Source organism: Pinus tabuliformis, chromosome X (assembly GCF_031772625.1).
Source record: "Pinus tabuliformis cultivar Carrire ecotype Pingquan chromosome X, CPIR1, whole genome shotgun sequence".
In the NCBI taxonomy this organism is placed as follows: Eukaryota; Viridiplantae; Streptophyta; class Pinopsida; order Pinales; family Pinaceae; genus Pinus; species Pinus tabuliformis.
This window is the reverse complement of record NC_142308.1, coordinates 390,356,022-390,381,937: the sequence shown is the minus strand read 5'-3', so window position 1 is coordinate 390,381,937 and position 25,916 is coordinate 390,356,022. Positions and strand designations below refer to the sequence as shown.

The following is a 25,916-nucleotide window of genomic DNA, read 5'->3' as shown; positions in this document are numbered from 1 at the left end:
GCTAGTTGTCATTGCCAACTAAAGTCAATTATGTGAGAACCTCCACACATAGTCAAATAATTCAAGTGGTAGAGAGCAACAAAGGTTAAATATAGGAGAAAAGTGGGTTTGAGGGTGCACACAAACTTGTTTTGGCCAGTGTTGATGAAGTCAACATCAACAAAAAATCGGCGAGGGTCGTGAAAACATTGTTTAAGAAAAATCGGCGAAAAAATAGGAAAACCGCGACAAACATTAAAAAATGCAAAATATATTCATTTTTTTATTTTCAGATTTTTAAACATATAAAGCAACAAAAACATCAAATAAAGACATTGGCACTTAAATATGAAGAAAGCATTGATATATACGATGTAGTGGATGTCAAATAAAAATGATACATCAAAGGCGATAATAAATCTTGTTGATCCCCGATAATTGTTCAATCAAGGACTTAAATGTGGAGAACCAATACAAAATAACATCACATATATAAATGTATCTCATCGTCATGAGTTATATGTACAATGGCCAAAGAACAAAACTAGCAACTGACTATCCGAGATCAATGCCTTTCCCCCCTTTACGGTAAAAGATGATGGGCTATTTTCCAGACTTTCCCCTAACAGTGGAAGGCCTTTGCCATGCACCAGAGTGCAGATGATGACTGATGGGTATGGAACTGTGCTTTCCTATATCTATAGAAGGTGATGCTAATGTTGGCACATTCTCCTCCTCCTGCTGCTCCTCCTCCGAGTCCTCTTGCTGCCCCTTATGTTGTACTACAATTGGTTCCTCCTCTAACCATGCAGATGACTCCTCCATGATGGGAAGCGCAGACTCCACCCTCCACTTAGACAATACATTGATATTGTCTAAAGAAATGGCATCGACATCTGGTGTTCTCCATTTGCTTCATCCATGGTCGGAGATTGTAATGGACATACACCAAGTCATTAAGGCACGAGTACTCCAATCCGTAAGAGTGTCATAAAAAAATTAACGAGTCTTGACTCTTGAGGGTCATAAATTACAATAAATATAATTGCTCAATTGAAGTTCAAAATTATACCCAGTTGTGCTTCTTCGAGTGTATTTTCTCAAATACACTCTAATTGCGCTCACACCCCGAAGCGTTACAGGTTTGACTACGGATTTTAATGCAAATTTTTGTAATTTGGTGCCCTTGCACTATAGCTTCGCCACCAAACATCTACAACAAAATAAAGTGAAGTTAAAACATTATTAAACTTTCAAATAAAAAATAATTGAATTTAAATATCTAGAATTCTAAATTAGTAAATTCTAGAGTCATGACTTGTCACTTACGTGGCATGAAGGTGGTCCTTTCATGAATGGCATCATCAAAGCCAAATAGTCCAACATCATCCTGATACATCTCTATCTTGCAATTGATTTTGTTGTGAAGCTCGGGATCAGGGACCATCCTATGAAGACAAATATGGAGCCCCTTTCCATCGCCTTGCTATCAAAATCAAAGTTGCATTTGTAGGAAATGTGGGGTTGAGGAAAAGTGCTGCTACATGAATGGGTTGATGAGGCATCATTGTCCATCGACTATTATTCACATCCCATAACATCATCTGTTTGTTAAACCCAATAGAACCCTTGTCTGCATAATAAGCTCGAATAGTCTCTTTGGCTCTATCCATGGCCTCATATAAATAAGCCATTGTAGGCTTATCACTATCTACCAGTGTCAGAACCTTTACTACAAGTACAATAATCAAGGACACTTCTTCTAGTCCTTGCCAAAAGTGTAGAATATCCACAAAATTCTGATTTGCTAGTATGAACAATTTGAAAACAATTTATCTTTTCACATAGAGTCTAGACTCATAATTTCTCTACCAAATAGCAACAGGATAGAACATAAATAAGAGACACAATTTCACACAATAAACAACACAATTTTCTAGGGAACTCAACTTGGAAAACCCTCGCTTGCTTCAAAATTTTATTGAGGAAAACTGAGCAACATATCTGATACAAATACAAGCTTGTTTCAATCTGAAAATACAACGATTCTCCTGCCTGTCCCAGGCTTGAAACCCCTGCTTGATAGCTGATTTGCTTCCTCCTTCTATGCGCACTAGAGGCTCTGATTTCCTAGCGCAAATCCTTAGGAAATAACCTCCTATTTCCTACTGCTGATTAAGCTCGTATTAAATAGGGAATCTCCCTATTTCTATGCGCACTCCAATAAGAAATTGCCCTCCACAATAATTCGCACAAGGAAACCTTGGCTCGTTCCTCTCTTGCTCACAAACTTGTGCTCAAGAATAATGATTACATAGTGTGCCTTCGATCTCCTTATAAGCACTTCGATTTGGCTATTGTTAGTGAATTTCTAAATTAGGAAGTTGAACTGAAGCTCTTCTAGTTAACAAAAGTCAACACAACTATTTAACTGGATCCTCCTAAAATTTAGGTGGCTAACTCCACTTAAGCATTTAGTTCCCAATTTAACTCACACTAGAGGACAGATAACTCGGTCATGTACAAACTCGCACTAATCAAATTGCTTATTGAACTCGTCCACATCATTGGAACTTGTGCATGATTAAGAAGATCACAAAATTTGATTCCTTGAATTAAGGCAGAAATCAAGGAATCCATTCCTTTGCTACTTTTCAACACTCCCTCTTAGCGAGGAAGGGATTCTATACAAGTCCCAACTTATCTCTGTGATGAACAAAACTGCTTCTTGCCAGTTCCTTGGTCAAGATGTTTGTTGTCTGCTCCCATGTTGGAATGTAAGATAGCTTGACTATCCCCTTCTACACGTAATCCTTAAGATGGTGATACTAGATCTCGATATGCTTTGACGATCATGAAACACTGGATTCTTAGAGAGTTTAATGCAACTCTGATTATCACAATGTATCATGGTAGGCTCCATTATTTGTCTGAAAAGTCCCACAACTAACTTCCACATCCAAATAGGCTCGCAAGCTACCTAACTAGTACCCATGTACTCGACCTATGCTAAATTGAGTTCAATAGATCTCTGCTTCTTACTGTACTAAGAAATTGCTGCTGACCCAATGCTAAAGATGCCACTTGAAGTACTCTTCCTGTCTGTGGAGCTCCCTGCCCAATCTGCATTTGTGAAGCCCTCAAGCCTCACTCCATCAACTTGTCTGTACCACAATCCATAGTCCGCTGTGCCTCTGAGATATCTCAACACATGCTTTGCAACAACCCAATGCACTCTAGTCAGTTCCACCATGAACTGACTCAGCTGGTTGACTGCAAAACAAATATCAAGTCATGTGTTGACCAAGTACATCAACGACCCAATGAGCTGCTTGTATACTGTAGGATCCACTCGCTCTCCTCTGCTAGCATCCACCTTCCTCGAATTTGTGACTAGAGTTTTGGCCATGGGCCTGCAATCCTGCATATGAAATCTCCAAAGAATGTCTGCTGTGTACTTGCTCTGTCCCATGAAGATCTCACCATCACCTTGCCAAACTTCCAAGCGAAGGAAATAATGCATAAACCCCATATATTTCATCTCAAACTCCCTTGGAATGTCCTCCTTGCAATCCTGGATCAAGCTCTCATCTCCAGTGAATATAAGGTCATCGACATAGAGAACTAGAATGAGCAGAAGCCCTCCAACCATGATGTAGTATAGGTTTGCATCCGCCTCACTCTTCGGGAAGCCCAATCCTCAAAGGTAGTTGTCAATTTGAGTGTACCATGCTTTCAGAGCCTGCTTAAGCTCGTAAAGAGCTCTCTTCAGCTTGCACACATGTGTCTCTACTGATGCTGCTCTATATAGATCTCCTCCTCAACAACTCCATTAACGAAGGCTGTCTTCACGTCCATCTGGTGGATCTTCCACCCCATCTGTGCTGCAAGTGCCAAAATACTCCTGATGGATGAATATCGTGCTACTGGGGCAAAAGTCTCCTCATAGTCTATGCCCTCAATTTGTGAGAAGCCCTTGGCCGCAAACTTGGCCTTGAACTTCTCCACGCTCCCATCTGTTCCATGCTTCAACTTGTACACCCATCTGGATCCAACTACTGATTTCCCTTCAGGTTGTGGAACAACCTCCTAGACATCATTCTTCATGATAGAGGAATACTCCTCCACCATGGCATCCTGCCAAACCTTTTGAGAGGCTGCCTCGTTGTAAGAAGAAGCCTAAGTGTCCACCAACTTTGTCATTAGTGCCATATAACCTGTGTACCTTTCTGGCTATTTACTTTGCCTACACATAGTGCTAGGAGCCTTGACTTGATCTTGAGCCTCCTGGATCAACCTCCCACTTGGCCTGGCTTGTCCTCCTCATCTTGCTACAAATCCTGCTGCGCTACCCTCTTGTTGCTAGTCTATGGCTGTGTTTGAATCTAAGGTGCTGGCTGTGACTCTTGCTTGGGAGCAAGTAGCTTCTCCCCAGGTACTGCAATCTGCTTACACTCTAAGGAAACTCTTAGAGCCTGATCGTCCTGGAATCTCACATCTCACCTGAGAATTGTCTTCCTAAGTCCTGGAAGATACCCCCTATATGCTTGAGATGTCTCACCACACCCTACAAAGATACCCTTCTTTGCTGTGGTATCCAACTTCTTCTTGTTATCTGTGGACATATGACAGTAGACCTTTGTGCGAAAGATCCAGAAGTGTGAAACATCAAGCTTCTTGCTTGGGAAAGCCTCCTCTGGTGTGACTCGTCCAATCACCTTGTGTGGACTCCTGTTTTGTAGAAATAATGCAGTGTTGCATGGTTCTGCCCACAAGAACCTAGGTAGATTCTAATCATGCAAAATTGCCTTAGTTGCTCCAATAATACTCCTATTCTTACTCTCATCCACCCCATTATGCTGAGGGTTATGAGGTGCTATCAACTCTCTCCTAATACCTTCCTTTGCACAAAACTCCTTGAAGGCATTGGAGATATATTTTCCACCATTGTCACTTCTCACTACCTTGGTTTTCTTCTCGGTCTGCTTCTCTACTAGGGACTTAAATTCCATGAACCTGTTTAAGACCTCATCTTTCTTTTTCATAAAATAAATCCAAGTTTTCTGAGAAAAATCATCAATGAAAGTAACATAATACCTGTGTCTCATCAATAATGGAGAAGAAAAGGTCCTGCACACATCTGAATGCACCAACTCCAAAATCCCTTTGGCTCTGCTATCCTGACCATGGAAGGAAGACTTGGCATACTTGCCAAGTGTGCACCCCTTGCACACTTCACTCTTGTCAAGGCCGCCTGCTGGTAATCCTGTGGAAATCTGTTGAAGAATATTTAGCGCCCCATGATGCAAATGTCCCATGCACTTGTGCCAAAGTTCACCAACATTTGCACCTCCTGCTTTGTTTCTCAAGGTTGCATCTGTCTCTACCTACAACTTGTAGAGTTTCTTCACCCTCACACCTATTTGCTTCACTGCTGTTGAAGCTAGATGCTTGAGGTAAGCCTTACCTCTGCTAAATATGTCATCCTACCCTTTGTCCTCAAGGAAAACTACTAAAACTGTTGGAAATACTGAGAGGGGGGGTGAATCAGTATTTCTTTTTCCCACTATTGTTTTACCAGTTAAAACATATATATTCAGAACACAATATGAACAGCAAGAATAAATGCTTTTATTAATATAACTGTGCAGTAAAATAAATACAATATATAGATGGTCACAATCGGTTGCCAAGCTCCAACTTGGACTTTGGTGAGGCTCCAACCTCCAGAGCACCAACTCTATTTTCCCAAGACACCAATCTTGGACTTAAGAGCACCAACTCCCAAGGACTTCAATCCTTCCTGCTTTTGAGGCACTAACCCCAAGGACTCCAATCCAATCTCACTTCTGAGGCACCAGCCTCAAGGACTCCCATCCTTCTCACGTTTAAGGCTCCAACCCCAAGGACTCCAATCCTTCTGCTCTTAGAACTCTTCTCTGCTGAGTTCTGTCTATTTACAGCTTCACTGTAGTCTCCAAACTACAGTATCAATGACAACCATGTCTTCTTATGGATGAGTCTTCACAGCTCTGCACACTGCCCACGCATAGTCTCCAATAGCCTTTTCTGCTGCTGCTGCCTCTATAACCTCCGCTGCTTCTGCAGCCTCTACAACCTCTGCTGCTTTTACTACCTCACACTCTGGTTCTTCACCCCCACAGCAGCTCCAACAGTGTTCAACAGCCGCAGCAGTGTTCACTAGCAAATTCAAACAATGCTCCACCACCTCTATTGCTTCTGCTACCTCATATTCTGGTTTGTTTGCAACAACCATCACCACACATGCAGTCCTCTGTTTACTGTTTTATGCATACCTGTCTTTGTCCATTCGTTTCCTCTTTCTTGCTGGCTCTTCGGCTTCCTTCTCGCCTGCTTCAGCTTCCTCACTTGTTGGCTTGTTTGTCGCTGTAGCTTCCTCTGTCCATTCGTTTTCACAGGACACGTTGAATCAATGAGCAAGGATCGAGTCATCCGTAGAGAACACAAGTTCAAAAACTTGTAACAGCGCTGCTTTGCCAATGATTGTGGGCATACACAGGGATGGCATTTTTTAACGGACAACCACGTCCTTATCATAATCATAATCGCCATGATTTGGTTTCTCAAGCTATCGGGACTGTTCCTTACAGTATTTTCGCCTCCACACTTAAGAATCGGAGCCACCCTTTTATCACCGCTTTTATGTCTATCGAAAGCTTTCCTTAGGCTATGTGCCTTCTATAAACCTTGGACTTACTTAGAATCAGAGCCACCTTTTTATCGGCGCTTTTAATCACCCATCGGAAGCCACCGCCCAACCGCGTGTTAACTATCGGGCTAAGCTTTAAAGCCCCACGGAAATGCACATATACAAATATATGGCCAACACTATAAAACCCCGCGGTCACATATATTTTAATACACGGGAACCCATGTAATTCTGCTCAATATGAACATTCGCGGATTTCAAATCTTATCCGCTCGCCTTTATAATTATCGGCGGGTCCGGATTTCGGCGATCCCAATTAATCCCTTAACTCCGACCTCCGACGCCCTTGCAGACCCGATACGCCGATTACATCCCTTCCTAAAATGACTTCGGGTCCGGGATGTCCGGGTTATCGCGGCCTCTTGCGATGCGATAGTTCTGCGGACCCGACGGCCCTCTATACTTTGCTTCTTAATGATTTTGGGTCCGGCTTTTCGGCAGGTTCGCATCGGCAGTTTTGTAATACAAAGGGTCTGCGGACCCGACGCACCTTTAGGCTCTGTTTTATATTATTTCGGCTCCAATTATCGGCGATGTCACATATTGCTTCCCCCGATCCTTCCGACGCGATCGCTCCGATATGCCGATTGCCGATTAGATCTCCGCTGTCCATTATTCCTTCAGATCGGACGGTCAGCGCTAAGTCGCATATCGCGTCCACTGCACTGTTGCTCCGTTCTCCGACAAGGAACGTGGACCCGACACCTCCTTATACTCCTTCCTAACTTAATTTCGGCTCCGGGTTCTTCGGCGATTTCGCTGATCGCTACCTCCGAAATGATACAAGTCCTCCACGGACCCGATATGCTTTCTATTTTGCTTGATAAGAGTTTCGGCTCCGGGTCCTTCGGCGATTTCGCTGATCGCTACCTTCGAAATGATACAAGTCCTCCGCGGACCCGATATGCTTTCTATTTTGCTTGATAAGAGTTTCGGCTCCGGATTTCGCTGCTTGCACCTTGAACAGTTCTGACGACTCCAAGGGACTTTCGCCGATGCGATAAGGATTCTCTGCTCCTCTGCGATTTCTTTTGGACCGTTGATCCGGTAGATCAAACGGTTCCTATGTATTCTCCCGCTTTGATGAAAGTTTGGCTTTAAACACAACTATATATATATGAAGTATTGTCTTCGATATGGCTCCTCTGCTCTGACACTCCTTCGATATGGCATATATATATGCTCTATTCCATTTGCTCTGTTTGCTCCTGTAGCTCCACTAACTCTATCTGCTCCATTGCTCCTCTTCTTTGGCATATATGTATGGTCTATAAGTATGGCTCCGGTAGCTCCTCCGATGGCTCCTCTTGCCCCTGTAGCTCCTCCGATGGCTCTGTGTGCACCTCCTCTTTGGCATATACCGATGGCTCTATATATATTGCTCCTCTTGGCTCCTCTTGCTCCATCTGCTCCTCTCGGTCCATTTGCTCCATTTGCTTCGATATGCCTGTTTTACAGGCAGCGTTCCTCTTGCTTTGACATGGCTCTCTGATGGCTTGGTGGCTCTGTCTGCTCCTCTCGTCTCCATCTACTCCTCTTGGCTTGGCAGTGTCTTTCAAAGACCACCTCCTTGCATATATGTTTGTTTCCGCATATATATATGGCTCGGCTATCCTGATGGCCTTTGCTCCTGTCTCTTCATGAATCTGCTCTGCATCCCCTTGGCTTCATGTCATCCTCTAGTATCCAGAATATTGCCATATTGACATCAATGACAACCTAGTTCAACAAAAACTAGGCTCTTCTTCAGCCCTGGAACATGGAGAACATCTTTGAGATGAAGAGGATTACTTGACTCCCTCTCAAAGCTAACAATACCAACTCCCTTGGTAGCATACTTTCCATTATCTCCAAGCTCGATATTCACCTAGATATCCTTCTCATCTAGCTCGCTGAAATACTCCTTGTTCCCAATCATATGGAAAGAGGCACCTGAATCAATATAACACGTATTGCTCCCTATTGAGCTTGCCATGCAAGCTATCAATGAGAAGTCCTTCTCAAACTGAGAGGCAAACTCATCTACCTTAGCTGGTGCAGCGACATGCTCCTTATTCGACCCCCCCTTCTTTCGGTTAGGACACTTGGAAGCATAGTGTCCAAAAACATGGCAATGGAAGCATTTGATCTTACTTAGATCCGTCTTCTTCTTGTCACCCTTTTGACTGTTCTCGCTCTTCCCTTTGCCTTTCTTGCCTTTGACTTTTCCTGCAAGAGCAAGATTTTCCTCCTCCTTCTCAACCTTGGAACCCTTGCCACTACTGCTAGAAGTCTCAACTAGTTTGAGCCTAAGCTCCTCTTGGATGAAGTCACTCCATAGCCATTCCCAATCCGACAACTTATCTCGTCCAGTAATGCTTTGAACAAAAGTATGCCAATCTTTGGTAAACCCATTCAGAGCCACACACACTAGCTCTGTGTCCATGGGCTTCTCTCCAACAACTGCTAGTTCATCATGGACTTCTTGGATTTTGGTGAGATAGTCATTTACACTCTCACCCTTCTACATTTGCCCTTAACTTCTCTTTGAGGACCATCTTTTGATTCTTGGAAGAGTTCTGGTAGAGTTTGACTAAGGCATCCTACATGTCCTTAGCTGTATCTTTACCTGCAACATGAGGGACTACATGATCCCGAAGTCCATCCAAGATCATCCTTTTTGCCTTGGCCATCTACCTTTGGAAGAGCCTCAACTAGTCTGGATCTAAAGGTTTTGCAACACCTTTCTCAATGAATTCTTTCAGCCCAACTTGTCCAATGAGAACAATATGCGGACCTTCAAAACACCAAAATTTGAAGAGCCATCCAGTCTATCCAGCTCTCGCAATCCTAATTCTGTGTGAGTTGTCATCTTGAAGACTATGTGCTAATTGATTTTTGTTCACTGCTCTGATACGATGTAGAAAATCTACGAAATTCTGATCTTCTAGTATGAACAATCTGAAAACAAATTTTCTTTTCACATAGACACATAATTTCTCTACCAAATCGCAACATAATAGAACAAAAATAAAAGACACAATTTCACACAATACAACACAGTTTTCTAGGGAACCCAACAGTGAAAACCCTCGCTTGCTTCAAAATTTTATTAAGGAAAATTGAGCAATAGATCTGATACAAATACAAGTTTGTTTCAATCTGAAAATACAACGTTTCTCTCGCCTGTCCTAGGCCTGAAACCCCTGCTTGATGGCTGATTTGCTTCCTCCTTGTATGCGCACTAGAGGCTCCGATTCTCTAGTGCAAATCCTTAGTAAATAACCTCCTGTTTCTTAGCGCTGGCTCCTATTAAATAGGGGATTTCCCTATTTATATGTGCACTCCAAGAAGAAATTGCACTCCACAATAATTCGCACAAGGAAACCTTGGCTCTTTCCTCCACAAGCCCTCTTGCTCACAAACTCGCGCTCAAGAATAATGATTACAAAGTGTGCCTTCGATCTCCTTATAAGCACTTCAATTTGGCTATTGTTAGTGAGTTTCTAAATTAGGAAGTTGAACTGGAGCTTTTCTAGTTAAGAAAAGTCAACACAATTAGTTAACTAGATTCTCCTAAAATTTAGCAGGTTAACTCCACTTAAGCATTCAGTTCCCAATTTAACTCACACTAGAGGACAGAAACTCGGTCCTCCACAAATTCTTACTAATCAAATTGCTTCTTGAACTCGTCCACATCATTGGAACACGTGCATGATTAAGAAGATCACAAAATTGAATTCCTTGAATTAAGGCACAAATCAAGGAATCCATTCCTTCACTACTTTTCAACAAAAAGGAGTTGCTATACACCAATTTAGTGATGGCTCTCCCATCCTCTCACCTACTGTATCTACAATCACACCACTCATCACAAACAAATATTTGCTTCAACTAAAACTAACATTGAAGCAAAGACTGAAGAGTGATGAAGTTGGTGGAAAAATATGTGATTGAGGATGTCGCAATTCCTTGTTTCTGGTGCATCTCCTCATGAGGCTAAGAACAAAAGCATTGTTATAAACTTATATGTGAACTTGTGGATGTTGCTAGCCATATCAATCACCTCCTTATTGAAATAGAGTTTCCCCATATCCTCAAGCATCAAATCGATACAATGTGCAATGCATGGAGTTTTGAGCAATGAGCGTTGCCTGTCCATAAACATCCTACCAGCAGCCACATAATTAGTTGCATTATTAGTTATGATTTGCACCACATTATGCAAACCAATCTCTTGGACGAACCCATCTAACAACTCACATATCAATGTGTTGATGAATCCACTGATTTAATAAACATGGTACCTATAGGACAATGTACCAGGAAATTTAGAAGGGTCCTACCCTTCCTATCAGTCCAGCCATCAGACATCACTGTGCATCTAGAGGCCTCCAATGACTGCTTCAACTCCACCAATCTAGAGTTGATGTGCTTAGTACTTTTGTACACTAGGTCCACAACAACAATAACATGACACATTGGCTGCCAAAATGGATTGTTTTTAGTGATGATGAGAAGTAAGTCACTCTAGAAAAGATACCTCCCCATAACCCTGTTTGCTTCCTGCTTCTCCCTTTTTTTATGACTGACTTCATTGAAACTTGTGCTCTCACTCTGGATCATGGAACAAAAAATGATGACCTTTCAGTAGGTGAAGTTGTAGAGCCCCTCCCACTACCCTCAAGCTCAGTCTTAGAGGTAGATAGCCCTGAATATCTGCATGCACGTTCGACCTTGTTTGCGGCTGCCTCTTCTCTCTCTTTGTGCTTTGCGTCAATTGCATCATGTGCAACTCTCATAATGTCTGGGCTAGATTTAGAACAAAGCCCAACATCATGTCTGGGGATTTTAGCTAGATGGTATTTCAGTGAACAAATCCCTCTTGTTATATGCAACCCACACAATTTGCAATGCAGCTTTTGCCGGTTTCTCCCACCTTTAGGTTCCCCATATTGCGAAAATGGGTCCAGTGCCTTTGGCATATTTGCAGTGGAAATGTTGATGGACAACTTCAAAATTCAATCCTAGGGCACTGAAAACACAAAAAAATGGCATTAAACCCCCACTACACAAAAAATAACAACCTCCTCATTTAAAAAATCAAATTTTTACAAATTTAAATTACATTATTTGCAATGAAAAATGGCAATAAGAGGGTGCATAAAAAAGTTAAAAACAAAAATCAAACTCGCTGTCTAAATATGGAGAAAACCCTTGCATTGGTTCATGGGCATGAAAATCATAGCAAATGACAGAAAAAGAAGGAAAACATTGGTAGGCAAAGAGGCAAGCAAGCATATGCCTAAATGTATGGAAAAAATCATTAACATGGGGGTATTTAAGAACATACCTGTGAATGGATGAAGTGATGTTTGTTTGGCTGATTTGCAAATGATCTTTGAACCTTTGATCCACTAAAAAACTTTGTTGGTGATGATAATAGTTGTTTGTCCCTTAATCCATCCTTGAAAATCACTGTAAGTTGTTCCCCTTCCTTCTGCAACAACAAAATAAAATGACAAAAAAAAAGAAGCCAACATTGCCTTTCAAAACCTGAGGGCTCGTCGTTCCGACGATTTTTTCAAAATCTAAAAAATCGTGATTTTTACTCGGTGATTTTTCAGGAAGGGGAAAATTGGCTATTTTGCGATTTTTTGCTGATTTTATCAACATTGGATCTGGCCATACGCTGTGGAATCCATTCCACTCAATAAAATTGCTCAACAATGACGCTAATCTTAGCATTCTCCCAACCACTATTTGTTGTCGTGATGAAACTTATACCCTTTTGTAGAGCCATGCAAAATTTTCCTGAATAACTTTCTATTTTTCTTGTTTGATAGCTTCATTCAATTGTTCTCTGCCACAATAAATGAATTGTTAGTTTGTCCAGGGAGAATCTAATTCTTCTGCACCCAAGAATTGTTAGTTTCTGAACCCAACTCTTGTCATTTAATTCCTAGCATAAAACTTACGGAATAAAAACACAACTAGGTTCCTAACATAATATTCAATGGAAACACAATTACACAACCAATCTAATTACAATCTTAATTACATATGACATATTTTTTGCCCAATCACAGTTCTTCATTAATAAATTAATCTGAACCTACTTGGTTTCTCGTCCTAGGATAATGGCCTAACTGAGGAATTACATATATAGCAGTAAACCTAGAGTTATCCACCCGATCAAGCCCTAGATCTGTTCTTCGATCTTCCTTGGCTGATATGGATTTGTCTCCCTTGCTGCTCCTTGTACCTTCCTCGGACCCAACACATTGGAGTATCACACTCCTCCTCCTGAGGCTAGTGCCGCTGTATGCTGCGTCTTCTCCCTCTCCCTAGCCTTGCTTTCTTAACTTTCCATTGAGCTAAATCCCTTACCCTCACCCTAATCTCAAAATGATTAACGGCCAAGATTAGATCTTGCCTCACTTGAGATCAACGGCTAAGATTAAAACTTACTCACTAAAGTAAATTACTTTACTTTTCCGATGTTTCTTTTTGCTCAATAAGCCAACATATTAATATGTGTTTTTTCCCAAGTTAGACTTAGGCTAAGTTACATCATCAACTTTCTCACACTTGAGCAAGTGGTTTAAGGAGAATGTGGGCGACTTCTGCATGCCTAGACACAAGGCCTGTGTAGTAGTTCCTGCCCGAGCTACAAGAATCAACATGAATCTTATGGCTGGAGTGTCTCTTCTGGTCCTTTGTAGCAGTTGTAGAAGGCCATTATACATTTATCAGGATTTATCTGTTGCTTCTCAAATTGTGAACAGTAGGTCATATCTTTTAACTTTGAGTGATACACTATGTCATATCTTGTTACTTTGAATGATAACCTACTTAGTCCATCATGGTCTTCTTAACAGATTCATTCTTCTTTCAGGAATGGATGGGGTGGACAAGGAAAAGGTGCAAAAGATTGTTTATGAGATGAGTAAAGGATCAAAATATTTTGAAAATGAACAGCGGAAGGAAACATATATTCAGCAAAGGATAGAAAACTTGCGTTGTCGGGCAGCTCTGCTCACTGCTTCTGATATTGCTGATTTTGAGAAGGTATGCTGCAGAAATTTCCCCATTCTTTCTTCATTATTACAAAGTTGTTTCCAAAGATTGTTTTAGATGGAGTAGGCATTGACATTTGGTGGAAATATCACGTTCTCTCCTCAAGTTAGGTCAATCGATACATCTCAGAGGTTGGCCAGATAGACACATTGTATTTTTATAAGCATTTGGACTTTGTTTCCGTTAATCAACCACATTCTCTTTGCCTTTTTTTGTGTAGTGGATGCTCACCTGATTATATAATTAGTCATTTAGCTTCTACCTTTAACTGCTTTGATGTGGAATACCTGGAAACTTGTAGATTGCAGATAGAAGAGTTTTGGAACTAGAAGGGTCCCGGGATCTATCAAGGACATGGATACATGTTGATATGGATGCTTTTTATGCAGCTGTTGAGACACTAGAAAACCCTTCACTGGTAGGGAAACCCATGGCTGTGGGAAACATGTCGATGATTTGCACAGCTAACTATGAGGTATAAAGTGTTCTGCATCATCTACTATCATTGGCATTTTTCCCTTTCACTTTATATTTAGATTCTTTACTTATGTGAAGGTAGTGTGATAGGCATTGCAGTGACAAGGAGTGTTGAAGGAAAGCAGTTCTAAGAACTACATGTTTTTACTTTTTTGTTTAAGTATACTTGCATTTTAGACAAACATTCATTGCCTCTTTCAGAACCCAAAGTAACAATTACAATAATGTATTTAAATGGTAATCTTGCAATATATAAACGAAGGTTAATTATTTGTTTGGGATGTCATTTGAATCTCGAGTCAATACATATGGATGAGTTCACCTATCTATCTACAGGCACGGAAATTTGGGGTTCGTGCTGCAATGCCAGGATTCATTGCTCGAAAGCTGTGTCCTGATTTGATTTTTGTGCCAACGAATTTCCAGAAGTATTCACATTACAGCGAACTAACTAGAAAAGGTTTTGCAAACCCAAATCCTATCATATATTTAGTATTAAGAAGCATTTGGGTTGGAATCACATTTTTCTACTGAATCTCACTGAAGAGACAAAGTTATTTTCGTTTCACTAGTGTTTCGCGAATATGATTCTCGATTTATTGCAAGAAGCCTGGATGAAGCATATCTTGATGTGACCGATGTGTGTAGGCAGCGCTGCATGAGTGGAGAAAGTGTGAGTTGTTTGTAGTATCCTTGGTCCTTTTCACTGATAGAATTGTAGCAAATCACAATGTTTTCCTCTACCATCTGCTTTTAATATGGATTGTTGTGTGATCATGTTAGATTTGAGGATAGAATTTTTATTTATAATTTTATTGATGTTTACTTTCTAGAGGATCATCTTGTGAGCCCATTTAATTGCTGTACTTTCAGTTTTTTCCACCCCTTTACCTGGAGTTATTAGGTTTTGTTTTTCATCTCCTGAGCTTCATTGGACAACTTTATTAATATTCACTTTTTATTGGTTCATCATGTGAATATGATTAGTTTAGAATGTCTAGTTTGTTTCTTGAATCTTACCTGGAGTTTCTTCTTTAAAAAGGTTGCAGAAGAGATAAGACATGCTGTTCATGTTGAAACGGGTCTTACTTGCAGTGCTGGAGTGGCAGCCAATCGCTTGCTTGCAAAGGTGCAAATATTTTTGCCTTTCATTTGTCATTTTTAAAGAAAAAACTGGTTTTAAGACCTTGGATAATATGTCTTCAGGAGAAGAAGAAATATGAATAATCTGTTGTATTCTACTAATAATGGCTTTCTAATATCTAAGTCAATTTTAAAGTCCTCAAAGGTGTTAACAGTACTCAATCCTATCTATTTTAAAATGATTAAATGAAGCAGAAACCGGAGCAGGAGCAGAATAAAAATAAAAGAGGCTCCAGGAATTATATTCCCGAGTTCAGTTGCTCCTTTCTTATAATTCCAAGTTGGTTTTTTTTCAGTTCTACTGGTTTGGTACTGTTTCCTGTGTTTCTTTTAGGTCTTCTGTGGTTTTTGCTGAGGATTTGTTTTATTTATAATGCATGCTTGAAGAATGCTCCATCATATTTTAAGTATATTTTATGAGTCACTTCATATTATGAAATGATATACAGAGAAATTGTAGTTTTTTGATTGGGGAGCTGACAAATTTCTAATGCTAGATCAAATACTTGGATGTTATCATGGTGTGTACTGTATACTTATGTTGATGCGGTGTCATTAGTGGAAAAAGTTCTGCAGTAGCTACATCTTAACTATTTAAATGGACTCGGAAGTAAAAAAAAAAGACATTAAGTTGGACCATGTTATGTAACTTGGTAGTGGGGCTGGTCTGAGGTCATACAGATCTGAGAATTAATCTTTTCACAAATCCGTGACAGTGGTATAGAACTGAACCGAGCTACTAAATGAACCTCCACAGGACTGTTCTTCAGGTCACGGTCTGCACTTCTTCTACAGATTAATTCATCACAGGTCCGAGCCTTCCAAAGATTAATTCAAGTTTAACCCAATAAAAAATTTCTTTTCCTTTTCGGCCTTAAAGTCTCCTTTCTTTTATTCTTTCAAGTTCACGAGTTGTGAACTGTATCTTCCTCTCTGTGATACATGACCGAGATCTATGCTTGATAATGAAGTATTTGACTTGTATTTATATGAGTTTCGCCAATAAACGAAAATACACGTTTATTAGAATAGAGGCCGACTTGTGCACGAGGTGGCACAATAAAAGTATATTGGAAGGGGTTTTTGTTAATAATCAACCATAAATAACATAGTTTCATTGTTTACGGAAACAATATTATAATAGCAACATAGGAGGGGTTAGAGCCATATTACAATGAATGTTGGGAGGTCCCACATGCCACATCATCACTTTACTCCCGCATATCGCAACTACACGGATATCGAAGATTTTAAGTTGTGCACATGCCAAATTTCCGATGTCAACAACGCTGATATTCCTATAACACAATTGCCCCTAATTGCTCTGACCTCCGACATAGCGGATGCGTATTTCAATGGAATCATTTTGATAATCCAATCGGGTCCGCAACATACTCCGAGCTTTGATGGATGCGATATTTCAATAAAATCGTTTTGATAAACCATTCAGGTCCATAACCATATTGCAATTGGAGGTTTTAACATGACATGCCTGCAAAACTTGCGATAGGAAAGTTGCGACGCAACGGATGCAATATTACATTAAAATGTTATAATAAGGCCAGTCGGGTCCGCAAAACATATCGCAATCGGAGATTAGGCTTCATCGGAGGATCTTATCGGAGGTCCCATTCCAAAAGCTCCGATAAAGGGCAGATGCGATTTAGTAATTAAATCGTTATTAAAACACATCGGGTCCACATATCGGAAGTTGGAGCAAATCACATATCAGAGATCAGAGTTTTTGGGTGGAGATGCATAATTAAAACGCTGATATGATTTCTTTGATTCAGTTCTGGATATTTTGCCGATATGTTTTTCTTTGCTACTCTGATATCATTGTTTCTACCTATTAGTGTCGGTCTTGAGCCCTCCATCAGTGATCAATAACTCTTTGCATATGCATTTATAGGTGTCTCATCAGTGTCAATTTTGCATCCCACTAGGCATGCCATAACATTGAATGGAGGAGCTGGTCTTTGTTCCCTTCTTGGCTTTGCTGGATCAGGTCATACAACAATGTAATTGAGTCATGCTTGTTCTTATTTTTTGTCTTGAGATCCCATGGTCTTAGGTCTAGGGTTTTGAGTCAAAATCATTTCAAGGTAATGAGTCATGGTCAGCAAGTGCCCAGCAAGCCGGAAGGAATTTTGTACATATGTTTCATTATCATTTTCTTCAGCTATAGCTCACTTTATGCCTTGGATTTAAAAAACCCTGTTTTTAAATCCAAGGTCATGAGGAATTTGTAAAAGTGCCGGCAACAACCCTGGTTCCTTCACTACAGTCCCTCAGGCGGTCAACCTGCAAAAAGAACGGAGTCAAACGCATCAAAAGAGCTCATTTCAGGACAAAAAGACTCTAAACAGTGTTTAAAAGCAAAGCAAGTTGAAAACATTAGAAAGTGGGTTCTAAAGTTAAATTTTTTTTTAAAAATGAACCTATAAAAGCTATTTTCCCTCTCTAGTCACTCTTATTGTGTAAATGAAAGTCAAAAATTCGTGTTAGAGGCAAGAGGAGGCAATTCGGGCAAGTTTCTGCAAATTACAAGGGTTAAACTGGTGCGCGACCAAACCACAGGTGTGCGCGACCACCTGGGTGGGCGCGACCAAACGGAGGCCAACGCACAGTGTTAAATAACACGGGCGCGACCAAACGGAGGAGCGCGACCATTCTCAGAGCGTGCGCGACCAAAAACTCTGTCTGCCGTAAAACTCACTCAAACGCCAAAATCACCCTCAAATTCTCTCAAATTGTTAAGGTATGCCTATTTCGCATGTTTGGTGATGGTGTTAGGGTTGCAAAAGAAGATTATGGCCATGGTTATATGCAAGAAATCCATAAAAAGATAGGTTAAATGATAGTTGTTTTTTGCAAGCAATATGTGTGACAGTTTGTTATTTTTCAAGGCAATTTTTCCTTTATCCCTCCATTTATTTTCCCATACAAATTACATGTGTTAACATGTCAAACTTATTGATCTCATTTGCAAGTCAATTATACAAATCCTACCCCTAAATCATTTGCAAACCCTAGTCCTTTCAAACCCTATAAGCCCTACCTTTTCCCCATGTATAATGATCAAACCCTAAGCACTAGTAACACAGCAAAATGCCTATGTAAATGTACAGCAAAAGAATGAAAAGAAACATTATAAAAAACAAATAAAAAAGTGATGACAAGGCATGCACTCAAAAAATTGTAAAAACAGTGAAATTTGCCATTTTGCATAGCCTCAGAAAAAACAAAGGAAAAGGGTCATCTCATGTATATGTCAAAGACTTCAAAGCTCAATAAGGTCATGACAAAATTTCATTTGCATAGACATCAAAGAAATCAGACTTGCTGTGGTTAGGGTTTGCAGTAACATGGTATCTTTTTCCCCTCCTCAAAACTCTGTTTTTTTTCCCCTACCTAATTCCCTATGTAAACCCTAATTCAATTGCTTGTCCCTTCAGTTAAACTCCCTAGGCAATTGAATATCCCTCCCTATGATCAAATCACACAGTGAAACCCTAATTACTCATGGCAAATGAAAAAATAAGGCTGCCTCTGTTTTAAATGAATTGCTGCTACAAAAATTGATTGGCAGCAGACTTTGTTGATGGGTTCCATTATCCCCCCTAAACCTAATCCCTAATATCCTCTATTTTCCCTCATTCCTATGATACAATCCCCTCTCCCTTCCACTGTAAAATGATCACAACAACCCCTTCCCTTCCTCTTACAATTAGAAACCCTAAATCCCTGTTTCCCAAAGCATCAAATGGTCATTTTGAAATTATGAAAAACAGAGTATACTCCTCAATGACATTCAAAACAAATTGAAATGAGCTGCCTGTTACTTGTATATAGATGATGCTGCCTTATCCCCCTATGCTTATGACATCCTCCCCTCCATCATGATGATTTTCATTGTCCTTTCCCTTGGTGATCATAACACATTTTCCCTAATAAAGTATTGATTTGCAAATGATGAAAGATAGAATGACATGTTTAACATTGTGTGATTGTTTCCTTCAAAATTCCCTGTTGTTTATATATATTTTTTCCCTTTCCTTATGTAAATTCCCCCCCTTAACATGTCCCTCATGATTTTTCCCCTTGAAAACAGCATACTTCACAGCATTTTGCAGGCAGGGCAGCAGTCATCTTGACTTATTTATTCCACTTTGCTCAATAACACCATGTCAACCACTGAGACTAATGAGCAAGGTGATGACCGGTTTTCTTCTACAGAGGTTGAGACACAGCAGAGGCCTCGTAAGGGTGGTAAAGGTGTTCATCATAGTGGTTACATGTTTGCAAGGCTAAAATGAAAATTCTCCAAAGGAAGCTGTCTGAGGCCCCGAAGAGGAAGAAAAGGACAAACCCACTCCGCATCTTGGCTGAGGCATCTCTCACTCATCATGGTACTGATCAGCCTTGATCTAGCATCAAAATGTGAAAATTTTGAGAATTTTGGAGCATTTTGGAAATTTTTGGTAAAATTACAGGTTTTGCCCACGGTTTGGTCTCACCCCGGGTGAGACCATTTTGGAGGACTGCTCGGAATTTTGAAAACTTGGCATTTTTGGAAAGGGCATGCAAAAAGAAAAATTACCAATGCTTGGGAGAAGCCTGGTTTTGAGTTTTGAGCCTCCAAAAGCTCAAAATACATCAAAAAAATGACTTTCTGCCCACTTTTTGAGTTTCAGAAAGTGACCTTGGGAGAAATGGTTTTTGAGGGGTCAAATCAACACCAAATTCAGAAATTCCACTTGGGATGGAAAGTAGACAGGCCAAGCTTTCCAATGAGCCATCTTGCACCTGATTTGGATCAGTGGAACCCACTCAAAAACAGCTGTGAAGGGGCGCGACCAGAACTTCCAGGGGCGCGACCAGAACTTCCAGATTTGCCAGAATTCACATTTTTGGTAAAAAAACACTGTTTTGACTATGGTTGACTATTTTTACTTGTAGATGATGGATAAATGTAATATTTTCATGGCACTTTGATAGATTTTATCTCTCTTTACCCTTCTAGAAGCTTCCTTGATGTAAAAAGTGAATAATTAATGCATGAATCAGTTAGCTAAGTAATAGAGGCAAGTTGTTGGACTGCCTATTATCTAGTGCTTAATTTAGAATTAGTTCAAACTGCTCCTAGGAAGCTGAGCTCGACCCCTAGAGGTGGGGAAAGGAGTTAGATGGTCTATATTATGCTCTCTCTTTCTCATTTTCATGGTTGGACTCTTGTGTAAGGAAGCTTTATTGTATATTGTGCATCTATTTCTGCAATTGAAGGCAAGGAAAGCCAGGGTTTTACAGACATCTTTGAGGATTCTTGTGGATCTGATTGTTGATGGTGTGTTCTCTACATGTTCTTGTAAGTTTGTTTATGTGTTTCACATCTTTCTTATGCTTCTAAATTGGACAGATGAAGTGGTAAAGTTTGAACTCATGTTTTAGCATGCTCAGCTTTTTAGTTTGTTCAATTTTAATGTTTTCTACTGTCTAGAGAGGATTCGAATTGTGTGTTTGCCCTCTTTAGCTTCTCCTCTATCATCTCTTATCATCCATCATCAGATTAAGGCATCAGCACTCACTCCTACCTTGCCCCTTAGATCCCCCTGTGAAAACTGTGCTCAATCCCCGCGCCCTGAATTGCACTTCCACCAATTGCCACCAAAACCCCTAAAAAAATCATTAAATCAAACCCCCTATCAATTTACTAGCCTAAAATCTTTATTATTAATTGGTCAGCCTAATCATATTGAAAGATCTATCAAATCTGACCCGAGAGAGCCTTCTCATACCTCGTAGGGCTAGCTACGAGGTGAAATGGTTTGATGTAGCCTTGAGAGTTTGTCTATCTCAGCCTAGGTGAATTCCAAGCGCTAACACTACCCTTTGGCTCTTCCTCTTGGGCGTATGCGGTCTTCTCTTTGGATCTGCTCCTCCTTGGCTTGTCGCTCTTGCTCCTGGCTTGCATATGCTTTCCTTTGGCTTCTCTTTGATGGCTTTGATGGATTCCCTCCTCTTGCTTCCGATGGCTGTCCTTTGATGGCTTCTGATGGCTTTCCTCCTTGGGTCCAACGCTTCTATTTTATCTGTATATGGCTTGTGCTATATTCAATCCATATGGTCCTTCATCTCATCATATGATCTCCAACCATGTCATCATACGTCTTCAAGTCCTTCATCAAGGATATCATAATATACATGAGGTTATGGCATCTTCATAAGAAATTTCATAACTATGATCAATGGGCAACATCACGGATCACAAGAATTTGCCATCACAACCAATGCCATATTGACGTCAATGACAACCTTAACTAACAGTCTCCCCCTTTGTCATTGATGGCAATATTCTTGCCCTTCTAACATTCTCCCCCCCTTTGACATCAATGGCAAATGGGGTGCCCAAGAACTCCCCCTATCATGCTGCTTCTTGTCATGTTGCTTCTTCCGCTGTTGCTTAGACAATAGCTTGTACAACCCCGCTGAACCTGTGCTCCCTTTTCTTTCGTAATCATATTGCTCAATCACCTCTGTCATTCTGTTCTATAGTTCTCCAATGGTGCTATACTGATCTGGGTCTGTTTTACTCCATCCATCAAGTATTATAATATTTGTTTGTATATTCTTCTTATTCAACCGCTGTGGGCTTCCACAAATGTCATTTCCAGATTTTAGCTCCATTCAAAATCTTTTGAGATTAGTTTCAGTTTTCTATCTTTACCAAGCATCTATCAGTGTGATCTCAGCAACCTGTAATTTTCCAATGTTAGTGACTGTCTACAATTCAATTGTAGATGATCAATTGGATCCCTTTGCCTGCATAAACTCTCTAGCTTTTTCTTTGCTTCAAACACGATAAATTGCTGTAAGTGGAAGGTATCTTCAATCAATAGATGATTTTCTTCAATGGAGTTACTTCCAACAGATTATCTATTAGGAGATATGCCTAATAACACAATTTTCCATACGTGACTCATAGGGCTCTTCATAGATAGCTTTTGCAAGAATCACAAGGTCCCCCTACTTGTATGGATGGTCTTTGCTACTTGTATGGATGGTCTCTTCTTGGCATAATCTCATCATCAAAATCTTTCAAAGATGTATTCATCAGATCAACAACATGTGTTGTTGGCTTGAGTGTTCAAGAGGATTTCTGATCCAATCTGCTTCTTTCTCCAGACTTGTGTGACTTTCTTTTCTGGCTTAGTAGTTATGCTTTGAGCTTGTTCAGGAACCCTAGAAAAGTTACAATCATGAGCCACATGTCCAATGTTATGACATTTGAAGCACTCAGTCTTAAACATGAAAGAGAGAGCATAGTTTCTTTTTGTAAATCTTGTTCTGGAGAACTGATAGGGATCTTCATAGGCTCTGCAGTGTTTAGCCATGTGTCCAAAATTTGAGCAGGAATAACAATAACCATGAAATAAATTTTGGTACTTGGGAAATGATGATTTCCTTGATGCACTTCTGAAAGCATTCTGCCTCAGAATTCTTTGATGATATCCATTTCCTCTTGCATCCTTAACACTTTCTGCATAGTTTTGTCTCGATGCACTTCTAAAGTTATTCTGTCTTGGAAGCCTTTGATTAGATTTGTTTCCTCTTGCAGTCTTGATACCATATTCACATCTTCTTGGAGCAGGGTTTCTTCCAATTTCATCTTGACTCTTCTCTTTGCCTTTGCTGGAACTGCGGACATCAATGTTTCTTCCAGGTTTCTCCACATCTTTGTTGTTTGAAGAAATACGAGTTGCTTCACTTTTGTTTGGGGATTCACCTGTATAACGGAGACCTGTTTTATCAAATGGAGATCTCTGATGGTTGAGCACGTCATCCAAGGCTTGAGAACTTTTCAAGCTTTTGTTCAACAATTCAACTTCTTTCCTTAGTGAAACAATCTCTTCTTCCAATTTTGCACAATCATCATTTTTCTTAGCTAGTTGTTTTCAATTTCTTCCTTGACTCGTGTTGCTTCATTATCTTCTACTTTAAGGAAGATGATATCTGATTTCATCCTGAAGATTTCTGCATTCTCCTTTGCTATACTAATCTCCATTTCTTCCTTCATCCTTGTTGCTTCACATATTTCGGCCTTGAGAAAGTTGATATCTAATTTCAGTTTAAAGATCTCTTCATCCTTTTCTTTTAGTTGACATATCATGGTGTTTCTTTCCTTTTCTGCATCATCAACTTATCCTTCTATGAGTGCCAATGCTTCCATCACCTTCTCACCTCCTTGTGCTTGTTTCTTTGTTTCTTCTAGTTGAGATCTAAGGGAGGAGACCTCTTCCTTGTATTGATCGATTTCTGCGTCAAGTTTGTTCAAGATCTTATGTCTTTGTTCAAGATGGTTTGACAAAGTTTTTTCCCTTTTCTTTCCCTTATCCAATTGAGCTTTCATGGATATGACTTCTTCATGATGCTTTCCTTTGTTTTGATGAAATTCCTCCTTAAGCTTGGTGAACTCCTCATCTCTTTCTTGAACTTGAAGCTTGAATAGGTTAACTTCCTTCCTTGTCTTGTCAAGGTCATGGTCACCATCTTGTGATTGCTTCTTGAGCTCCTCATTCTCCTTTTTCAAACTGCTTATCTCTTCTAGGGCAGCTACAAGCTTCGCCATGAGATCTTCTTCGAAGTCATCTTTATTTTCTTCATCTTCAAGGTCTTCCTTGGTCTTGATGTCTTCATTCTTGTTTTCAGCGTCTTTAATGGGGCTTGGATTTCTTTCTTGCTTTCCATCATCTTCTTGACTAGCAGTCTTGGTCAATGCTCCTTTTGAGTGAAGATCATGAAGTTTGTCCCACATATCTTTCATTGATGAACATTTTTCCACTTTGGCCTTCATAGGATCAGGTAGCCCATTCAAGATTGCTTTCAATGCTCTTGTATTATATTCCTTGGATTCTCCTTCCATCATGCTGTCAGTAATCATTGATTCCCATACTTCAACACCTTGAGCCATTAAGAAATTTCTCATTCTTACCTTCCATACATCAAAGTTTCCATTGAACAATGGAACTTTCCCAATATGATTGTCTTCAATTTTCATAGTTGAGGAAGAGACATCTTTAGAAGGATTGGAGGCTTTCTTCCTTGGCTTTGCCATTTGTGTTCTAAGGATCAACCTTCAAGCTGTTAGGCTTTGAAAGAAGGTACTGGATTTGATTCCAATTGTTGGAAACACTGAGAGGGGGGTGAATCAATATTTCTTTTCAATTGTTATTTTTACTAGTTAAGATCACTTATAATTAGAACACAAAATGAACATTGATAGAATAAGAATTTTATTAATCAATGACGAGGATTCCAATCCTCTTTACAATAAATACAATACAATAATGCGTAGGGCTCCAACCCTAGATGAAGACACTAATCTTCAATCTCCCAGGCTCCAAACTGTATTTTACCAAGCTCCGACTTGGACTCTCCAAGGCTCCAACCTGTATTTTGCCAAGCTCCGACCTGGACTCTCCAAGGCTCCAACCTTGTCAACTTTGAGGCACCAACCTCTAGGGCTCCAACCCTATCTCTGGTACAGGCTCCAACCTGGTATATTGAGGACTCCTATACTTTAGGGCTCCAACCTGGTATATTGAGGACTCCTACTTTTTAGGGCTCCAACCCTCTCTTGGTATAGGCTCCAAGATTGGTGTCTTCATCTAGGGTTGGAGCCCTACACATTATCGTATTGGATTTATTGTAAAGAGGACTGGAATCCTCATCATTGATTACTAAACTCGAAGGGGTGAGCACCGAAATCTGCACTGACGCTGTGTTGGGGCACAGTGTGTTTGCATTTGATAATGCATTGAAGGAGAATAGTTTGCACTTTCTCAATTGAAGCCCAATCAATGTCCAATAAACAAGGTCCCCAAACCTCTGAACCATAGACGGTTGCGGGTCAAATAAGGGAATCCATAAGAGCCATCTTGGACAAAATGTGTTAAAAACAATGATGGAAACATTGTCTCTCAAGAGCAGCTAAAGATCCATAACATTTGTTTATGCAACGATAGAGACCAAGACTTGGTGTAGGAGGCACTCATTACTATCCTGGATATGATCTTGCAGAAAGGACTCAAGCTCATTTATGTAGATGCCAGAAAGGGTGGGGGATGGGGGGCACCCTTGTTTGACCCCAAGGGTACTTCAGATTGACATCCAATATGTAGTGTGGAGACGACCAAGCACTGATTGGTATAGGTGCATAATGGTAATCATGAGTGTCTTGGAAATATTGATGACAATGAGTCTCTGTAGTAAAGTCTCAAAGGGAACATAGTCGAAAGCTTTTCAAAAGCCTACAAAAGAACAATAGACTTTCAAAGAGTAATGATGTGCCTCCTTAATGATGTCTCTGAGTGTAAACATGTGATTAGTGATCTAGTGTGCATGTTGAAACCCTACTTCTCCCCTAGCTCTAAGGAGTCTCCTCTCAAGCTCCCTAGAGAGCTTCATATGAAGGATTGTAGCATAGAGCTTGGAGAAGGTGTGGCCC

At 40.2% G+C, this 25,916-nt stretch overlaps 1 protein-coding gene across 3 annotated transcripts in view; it reads left to right on the top strand.

Annotated features, from left to right (window-relative positions):
* Nucleotides 1-25,916, top strand: part of LOC149140176 (DNA/RNA polymerases superfamily protein) — a 341,649-nt gene that overhangs the window by 40,324 nt on the left and 275,409 nt on the right. For 2 of the 3 annotated variants that reach the window (XM_089447576.1, XM_089447575.1), the window contains exons 2-6: nt 13,608-13,780; nt 14,091-14,264; nt 14,603-14,726; nt 14,839-14,939; nt 15,309-15,395. In XM_089447576.1, the coding sequence (XP_089303702.1) occupies nt 13,608-13,780; nt 14,091-14,264; nt 14,603-14,726; nt 14,839-14,939; nt 15,309-15,395 (659 nt within the window). Of the gene's footprint in view, nt 1-13,607; nt 13,781-14,090; nt 14,265-14,602; nt 14,727-14,838; nt 14,940-15,308; nt 15,396-25,916 lie in introns of those variants that run through there. The other variant, XM_089447577.1, reaches the window with a different exon arrangement.